Source organism: Arachis hypogaea, chromosome 3, assembly GCF_003086295.3.
Source record: "Arachis hypogaea cultivar Tifrunner chromosome 3, arahy.Tifrunner.gnm2.J5K5, whole genome shotgun sequence".
In the NCBI taxonomy this organism is placed as follows: Eukaryota; Viridiplantae; Streptophyta; class Magnoliopsida; order Fabales; family Fabaceae; genus Arachis; species Arachis hypogaea.
Window position 1 is genome coordinate 124,721,675 of NC_092038.1, and position 9,638 is coordinate 124,731,312.

Below are 9,638 nucleotides of genomic sequence, written 5' to 3' on the forward strand. Positions count from 1 at the left end.
CCGTTACTGTTGTTGTTCTTCTCACCGTCGACGAGCGCTGTTCTTTGTGTCGGCAGCTTCTTCCCCTGGTCCAGCATGCTTCGTCTGCCATCGGGTCCAGCTTCGTCATTGTCTGCCAGGTCCAGGTTAGTTAATTATTTTTACCTTGCTTTTTTTTGTTTTTAACCTGATTTTTGTAAAAAAAATGTAATTTGGTTGATTTGGTTTATAATGTGTTCAGATTGATTAGCTAAAAATAATTAGTTGATTTGCTATCATGAAATTTATTTGATTTGTTTAAAGTTCTTCTGAGTTATTGATTGAATTGCTGAAAATTGCTGCTGAGATTGGTTGAAACTTGTTTGATTGTGTGGAAATTCACTACCCATTTTTGATGAATTGTGATGCTAGAATTGTCTGGATGATGTTTAGCTCTTACCTGTTTGATTGTTGGAATTGCTTTGATTGTTTAGATAATTGTGAACTCCTTGCATTAAGGTTATTTTCGCTGAAAAGTTAATGCTAGGCTTGTCTGCATTATGCTTGATTGTTTTGAGAATTGATTGATAGTGCTGTAATTCACTAGTTTATTATTGATTTTGCTGAAAGGTTGTTGTTGGAATTGTGTTGAATATGCTAGGGTATTATGCCCATTTCATTTGAGCTTGGAACGATGAATGTTTGTTAGCTAATTGATGTGCTTTAGATTTTTTGTCGTTCTTGGTAACCTAACGTTGAAAGCATGCTTGTTTTGTTGAAAAATTATTGAGAATTAGATTGAATGACGTTGATATAAATTTGGTCATCAATTACGTCTTGCTTGCATTGGTTGCACATGTTTGTGTTTGCACATGCCATGTGTTGTCTATATGCCTCAAAGAGCCTTTTATTGCAAATTTTGGTCAATTTCTTAAAAATGAATGCTTGTTTTAACCTTCTTTATTCTTATGCTAAACTAACGAAAACACTTATTCATTCTAATGTAATTATTTTGAAACTAAAACACTATGTAATTTTCTTTTTTTTTTTAAATTACTAAAATAAAACACTTTTAGAATTATTTGTTATTTCTTAAGTTTCTTGTTATGTTATTATTTATTGGTGTTTGTTATGGTATTAATATGTTACAAATATGTTCACTGTACAGGCATGACGACAGGTAGTAGATAGGTCGAGTGGGTCATCACGTGGTCGTGGTAGAGGGCGGGCTTCCGCCGAATTTTCCAGGGCTGCCCAATCATCGCACTCTACCCCGGCTACCTTGTTGACCTTTTTGACGTCACATGCAGCTCCATCGGACCAACAATTGATCATGTTCTCAAACCAAAACTGTGTGCCTCTTACTGCTATGCCCCCTACAGATGCAGCGACGATAGAGTCCGCGGGGGTGATTCCTCCAATGCCCTCGAGCAGGATGTCCCTCCCCCACCGACCATCATCCGGCTAAGGATTTGGCCTGATAGCATGCAGTCATGAATTTAATTTTTTAATATTAAGTTTGTTTAGCTTAAGTTTGTTTATGTTAAGTTTGTTTATCTTAAATTTTTTTATCTTATGTGTTTGTTAACATGAGGTTTTTGTCCTACAGGTTTGCACCAAACCCCAATGCATGCACACAGGATATTACCGAGGTCATTAAGTCCATGTATAACCGTCCGTAGCCAACCTACATGCAGATTCCGACTGATGTGAGAGAGTGGTAATTTCAGAAGTGGACAGTAAGAACCCAATTTCGTTTGAATTACTTAATTGTATAGGAAATGTATTTCATTTCGACTAACTAATCTTGGTGAATCACTTTGTGCAGTTGAAATTCATATGGGATGCAGCACACAATATCATGAACAAGAAGACCTATGACTACCATGCCGCAAGCAATTTTAGCAGATGATGAGTGACGTTCATCAGGGAAAGGACCACCTGACGAGGCGGATCCATCCAAACATCAAGCGTGACTTGGAGGCTTGTTTTAGAGATAACGAGGGGTTCAAGCATCACCGTATGATGAACGTTCTAACAGGACTTCGCCCAAGTCGTCCAGGTATATGGGTGGGTCGGCAATTTTCATGAAGACGAAAACCAGAATGGTAAGAATTTTGGCATTATTTACTGTTTTAGTAGTTACTTGAATTAGTTTTTCACTTCCTTTTTTATTATCAATTTAACTAATTAGTTAGTAGAGTAAATGTTAGTTTAATGTCATTGTTTTAGTGGATTTAGGTGGTTAGAATATGTTAGAATAAGTTAGATTAGGCTAGAGATTGTTGAAAAATGTTGGATGGAATCCTTTAAAGGTGGCTAAATCTGAATTTTAGAGGAGACTCTACCAAAATTTTCATAACATTTTCAGTGAAATCGAAAAAATTATAATTATGTTTTCAAAATTACAATTAAGATTTTGTTTCATGCTTATATTTGTCTGTCATTCATTAATTTGTTATGATTTGTTCGTTTAATTTGTAGTTTAAGTCGGTGGAGTTTGAGCCGACACTGGCGGAGACCTTCAAGTATACCCATACGTTAAAGGCAAACAAGGAGAGATTTGCCGACGAGGGGTCTGTAGCACGTATGTGAGTTTAAATTAATTCTAAGTTTCAACTTTATTTGGTTTAAAGTTAATTATTTAACTATTATCCTAATCACTACTAACGTGTGTGACCCAGGAGGAGTACACGCAGAGGTTGGAGACCGCGACCCAACAATCTCAGCCGCCTAATGGGGCCGACAAAGCCGGCTTCAAGACCTCTGTGGTGGATCTCGGTAGGATTTGGTGCGAGACTGCCTCTGAACCCTACATGAATCGCCGCTTCGAGTAGGGGTCGTTCTTCGCTAGTGGCCTCCGCTCCTAAGTGTTGGTGGCTTCGTCAGCGTCTGCCTCTACCACAAACCCTGCTGATCCCCAGGAAGTTGTTGGCCTGAGGGAGGAGGTGCAGAAGCTAACATAGAAGCTTCACCAACATGCGGAGCAGTCTGAGCAGAGGTATCAAGAGATTCTTGCATGCGTTGCCGTTAGTTCTGACCTAACGGAGAAGTTGGAGCAGCTCGATCGGTTGCGACAGCAGATGGAGGAGTACAGTTAGCATATGCGCGCTGGAGGTAGAGGCGACGCTGTTGGTGGGGCACAGATGGCAGCACCTCCTCCGCTGCCTTAGCAGGGGAACCAAAATGGCAACGATGACAAAGACTACTGGGATCTGTAGGATTTAGGGTTTTATGCATTTTTCTTTGTCTTTACTTCATTGTATTTTACATTTGTGACATTTTATTTCTTTCAGACCATTTATTTTTTAATAAAGTTATTTCTTGATTTCTGGCGACGTTAAATTTTTGCTAACAATTGTGTTAACAAGAGTCTCCTAATTGTGGCTTAACTCTGCAAAAAAAATTAGAATTTATAAATTTAGCATTACCGTCGGATTTAACGTCGGCGATATCCGACGGTAACTTTGGCGCTTAAACACGTGAAATGGCGTCAACGTTACCGTCAGATGTCATCAACACAAACTCGACAAACCATTGAAAAAGATCGATGATAACTCTGCCGATAATTAGTGTCGGACAAAAAAATTTTGCCGGTAAGCTATTTCCGATGACGTTTATACTATCAACCCAAAGACAGCAGTAAATCTGACGGTAATTTTTTTACTAATGAATTTATTTGATGAATTCGACAGTTATCAATATTTTTTGTGGTGAAAAATAGAATAAAATCCATCTAATAACTTTCATAATTGCCCAAAATTATATATTAAAATTATGGTCGAATATATATCGACTTCTGGGAATATAAAATTGTAAAATATTTAATCATATACTTCACATAATATGAATAATAAGATTCATTTATTTCATGGGATAATCTTTTAATACATTCTTTTGATGGAATACACAGATTTTTTTAGAAGATCAATTATGATTTTGAATTACAACGACACATTCACTTCATGAGATTATTTTTAACCATATATGTTTTTATTATGTCAAACAATAACATCGTTATTCTCTTTGCTTAGTGAGCAGTAAAATTATTATTTTTAATAACTATTTTTGGTAGATTAATGAACTGCATAATTCGTAATGATAAATCTTTGTGCAATTCCATTAGTATGCATTTTTTTTTCATTATTAGGTAGTATAGTTCATAATAAATATGCGTAATCATGTAAAAATTGACGTTTTAGGCATTTGAAAGAATTATCCTTTTTAGGTAATAATAATAATGTATTTCTTTTAAAATCTTTTAAAGATCTGCAAGATCTTTTATAATAAGGTACTCATTTTTATTGTACCATATTTTTCTCAATACCAAACAAGGTTCTTAATCATAGAACAATTCATTTTTGATGTGGAGAGTCAAATAATATTATAATCAGAGAGCATACTCAATTGAATATTTTATCCATTTAAATGGATTGTATATGATCTTTTGGGGATTAATATTATGATGTGTTCGGGACATACTCGTTTATATAATAATTAAGCCTCATAATCTTGTCTTAATAGTGTCTTTAGAACCCATTTAATCAATATAGATTTTAATTTTCAAAATCAACGATAAATAATTTTTTATTAAAATATTAGAGTTACAAATTCAAAATAAAATCACTTTGAGATAATTAAAATTTATTACCATATATTTTTTCTTTTTCAAATTTGATTAGAGTTTCTGATAACGTATTATAAAATAACAAATAAAAAAAGTAGATGTAGAAATAAAATAAAAAAAACGATAATTTGATTAACTCTATTATTTCTTGATGTGGTTAAGGCCTTTTATGGGCAACCATGTCTCTAATTGGTTGTCACTTTTGACCAAATAATGGTTAGGTAATGCGAAAAACATACCAACCATTCAAAAAAAAAAAAAAAAAAACAACAACAACAATAATAATAATAACAGGAACAAGATTTCGAAAATAATTAATCAAGGTTTGTACTATATACAAAATTCCAGTCCTGAATAGTGAATATAATAAACCTAACCTATATCATTGGTGCTCTCTTTGGATTGCAATTTTGCAACAATATTAACACCAATAATAATATCAATCTTTACAGGGATATATATAAAGATGTGAAGTGATTAATTAATCAGCTCAACAATCTAAGTGTAGGAGATGCTTCTATACAATAGAGCATGGAGGTAACTTAAAACACACTACTAAAGTGCCTAATTAATTATCTTATTCTGAAAAAGAAAGAAAAAGAAAAATAAAAAATCCTTGTCCATTAGCAACCAGTAAAAGTGACTGAATGAGAAATTTGAGATTGCAGTTGGTGACATCTCTTCATGAAGATGATTTGCAGGCAAGTTCCTAGCAAAAGGAATAAGTCAAGTCAGAAAAATACTATGGATCAAGATTTCCTCATTCTTCAAGAACTTCCATCAGTTGCATGAATACAATACCAGAGAAAGAAGAAGAAGGATATTCCTTTAACTTCTTATCATCTAAATTACTAAAAACTAGGAGTTAATATGTGCTTAGCCTATTGAAATCAGCAGCTATGGTTTGCTGGAACTTGGAATTTTTTCATGGGAATGGGAGCAGAAAGGAAAATAATGAAAGTCATCAATATTGACATATTTGTATGGCCTAGAATACACTGACTCCATAAGTGGCGAGGGTGGCAGCAGCGGTATGATGGTTGTGATGGCTGGCGATAGTGTAGCGGCAGCGTCATAAGTCATAACACTTTTTTTTTTTATGGCAATTGAACTTTAGACCCCTGTGGTGGGAATGAAATATTCATCCCTAACAATTAGGAGAAAATACCAAAAAACTTTCTTAACATAAACATGAACAAAGATTAACTTTGTGAACTGCTAAATCAAGTTCGAGGTGATCCTGGTTAGAAATTAGATAAATCATATGCTGTCACTGGAGAATTGGTTTACTTAGACTCCTATGATGTTTAGAAGATCCAAATTAATTGACTAAACAAAAGCGCCTATAGGTTTGTTCTCTTAACTTCAAAGTATTAAACACTGCAAATCACCTTCACTTTTAGATGAAATTTAAGTTATGTTTGAAGGAAGATAAGAGAATGAATGGTAATAAAATGGCATGGCACTTTGTACTTTCATTGTCATTCCTTTCCATCATCTATAAAACTCCAAACATAGTCTTAAGCTAAACTACAGAACCTGTCCCTAGGACTAAATTCTCTCTTGTAGCATATTTGACACTAAAACAAAGAGGACTAAATTCCTCTAAACTGAGAAAGCAAGAGGGTTATTCACCCTTGGATCAATATACTGCAATGTCTGTTGGGTTCTACCAAGTGATCAAATAGTGAATAACCCCTCATTTTCTTACTTTACAAGGGATCTCAATTTAGATGATCCAAAAAAATAAGACAATAATATTTTGAAGGGCCAATAAAGAACTTAGAATAGGACTCGAACTTCTTATGCTACAGAAAAGATGGGTAACAATCTTACATCCCAAATGACAGCAAATAGAAATACATTGTAAACAACTAATGAATAGAAACAGTGATTTGAAGAAACACATTGTAAACAAAAATCAATCGAAGACAAAGATGGATGAAATTAGAAACAGTGATTCAAGAACAAGTTGATTGGAGTAGTGGGGAGTAAAGATCACACTGGCCTACATAGGCATAAGAAATACTATCCATTCCACGAAGCCAATATATCAGTAACAACTAATGAATAGAAAGAGGAGAAGGAGGAGGAGAAGGGTATCACGTGAAGGCTAAGGGTTTAGAATAGATGAGGGAATTAGTTATTCAGTTGGTGCTGAGGTGGAAAGTTTGTTATGTGGTTGTTAGCGGCTAGAAATTAGTTAGAAGATATTTATGAATGGTAAACGTGTACCGAAAATTGAGTGGTAGTATATAAGCTAATGATGATGTAGTTAGTGAGTGAGGTTCACTCTTGTTAGGCTCATTTTTTCAGAATCAATGAGAAAGGAAAAAGAGAAAGTTCGGACACTCTCTTCTCATTCTCTCCTTCTTCTTCATCACATCTAAGACCCAATCTGATTCCTCATTCTCTGAATTGGTTTTCACAAAGGGGGAAGGGGTGTCATTCTTGATAGGAGGATATTTCTAATGTCAGAATTGGGTTCATTTTCATCTTTTTGGCATTCTTTGTTTCATTACTAGCAAATTGCATGCTCAGAGGTATAAGCTAGCTACTTTTCTTGTAGACTTAGAGTTGAATAATAAGATAAGTCATTTTCTTCTGAAAAAATAATGACAATCTATCTCTTCTCAGACAATCACACAACAATTCAGATAAACAAGGACATCTCACATATTTACATTGATAGTTCACAAGAAGTTTAAGACATGCATGTTTCTGTTAGCTTCAAGTGTTAGTCTGACCAAAACGAATGTAATATTATGTATATCGAATAAAACAGCTCATGTAGAGCAGAGTAGAGCTACCCTCAGATATGACATAAACTTCAGCAAAGGCTATGATAATTCAAATGACCTATCAATGAAGGACCACAAGCAGGTTTTACAAATATATCATAAGTAGTTACAAAAGATTGAACTGCACATAATTTAGTATGCTGTATGCTGAATTATGTACAGTTCTTTCGTTTTTAGCAGCTTATAAGATGTTGCTAACGGTTTATTTCAGTTAAAAAATAAAACGGCACATGGCAAGTAGGTACATCATTTGCTTTATTAACCAAAGATTAGCAAGCATGCAATGATTATGACAATGCCACAGATCTAATCACTAAATTTAGATTCCACAATCACCCTAAACCTTTTCTACAATTATTAAGGGACTAAATGCTTCTGTAAAATCCAATTTTTAAACATTTCTAAAATTTTATTTCGAAGTTTGTAGAAAACATATTATACCCTATAAGCCTGATGATCATGGGGGATTGGTGTTGGTAGATTTTGATCTAAACTTTTCACATCACTCCGAAGCATTTTAGAGTCCAAGTGAACAACAAGAGTAACTACAATTCTTTCTTAATCACGTGTGACCTACTTTTGCTGCTTCAGGAATTGTTTTTATCTTAACAGTGAACACATCATCACATCCATGGAAATGCATATGTTACAGAATGCATCATGCAAAACAAGAATTGACAACAAAAATCCAAAGTAACAGAGAACCCCGCAAAACTTATCTAGGAATATGGAACGTGTTCAGTTCACAAACCAAGCAAGATAACAGCAGCCAAAAAATAACAGCATATAATCCCAAAATCAACACACACAAAACAAAACAAAAAGAAAAAAAACCATTATATTTGAAGCCAAAAACATCCAGAATCTACAATCAAAACAGGAACTTTAGAAACCCCCAGATTTAAAAAACACACACTTCATCAAGAACCCCAGATTTAATAACAATAATAATAATTAAAAACAATAAACATGAATACTTGAATAGAGAGGAGGGAAAAGAACATTACTTTACAACTGAAAAAGGGTGGGGGCATGAAGTTGCAAGAAAGCAGCATAAAACTATCAATCAGAATGGGAATGGTAGTAGAAGTCATCATCAAAGTCAATGGAGGTGGAAGAAGAATAATCATCATGATCATCAGCAAGATCATCATCATCATCATCATCATCAGAAGGAAGGTAAGAGGAGTAGTAGTAGTAGGAATCAGGGTTCGGGAGGCAGAAGAAAGAGCAGAGGCAGAGAGCAAGACGACCCAATTGGTGAAGAGGGAAGCAGCAGAGAAGATCCACCAACTGCTCCGTCGTGAGTGGCTCACCAATGCACGCCGCCCACTGCCACGCCTCACCGGAGACACGTGCCACTGACACCACCAGCATGCTGCTGAACACCATTCTTATTCCTTTGACTTTGTCTCTCTTGGAATTCAATCCATAAATTGAATAAATATCCAATGCCAGATTTTTTCAAGATTGACTTCTCTTAATATTGTTCTTGTTATTGGATTGGAGAATTTTTAGAACTTAGACTTTGGACCCTCACATTTTCGTTCTAATCTCTTTGTACTTTGTCCGCGTCATTACTATTATTTATTACTATCATTTATAATAACGCGTTCATATTTTATGACTAAATAGTCTTTTTGTTTTTTTTTTTTTTTTCATCTCTTCTACTTAGTAATTAGCAGGACAATATAAATGCCATTTTGGCATTTTAATTGACTATGAATTCATTCTTCTGGTTTGCATATGATATTTTTTGTCGATTAGCATATGATTTAAGTAATCACTAATGAGAATAAATTGATATATCTATAATATTTGTTACATCAAATTGATGTAAACTTATTATATTTTATTAAAAAAATATGTTTAATATAAAAAATTCAAGAATTAAAATTTATTGCTTTATTTTAATATATTATTAGTATAATGCTTTTAAAATAAGAGTTTAATTTGGATGCACTGACAGTGTAAAGTGTTTTACACAGTCGTGCAATTAAATTCGTTCATCCTTACGTGGCATTACGTAAATAAATGCACGCAAGCCTGCTACACATACAAGCTTTTTTGACTTACAAGTTTTACAAGTTGGCCCAAGCCCAACAAAAAGCGCGCGCTCTACACTCCTCCACAATCGAGCGTAAATACACGTGCCTTACTCAACCGTTTCGTTTTTCCAAAACACGCTCATTATGAAAGACTCTTCCTCTTCTTCCTCAATCAATACACAAACCGTCAAAATTCAAACCACA

General features: G+C 34.4%; 1 protein-coding gene across 1 annotated transcript; it reads right to left on the reverse strand.

Moving 5' to 3' along the window:
• Positions 1-4,867: 4,867 nt before the first annotated feature.
• Positions 4,868-8,940, reverse strand: LOC112791278 (uncharacterized). Its single transcript, XM_025834048.3, has 2 exons — positions 8,394-8,940; positions 4,868-5,294 (listed from the first exon to the last, which is right to left on the reverse strand). The coding sequence occupies exon 1, from the start codon at positions 8,776-8,778 to the stop codon at positions 8,449-8,451; it is 330 nt and encodes a 109-aa protein (XP_025689833.1). The 5' UTR covers positions 8,779-8,940; the 3' UTR covers positions 4,868-5,294; positions 8,394-8,448.
• Positions 8,941-9,638: the final 698 nt, after the last annotated feature.

Bases quoted from the DNA above. Each gene is read 5' to 3' on its own strand.
- LOC112791278 (XM_025834048.3), bottom strand. From the start codon at position 8,778: ATGGTGTTCAGCAGCATGCTGGTGGTGTCAGTGGCACGTGTCTCCGGT.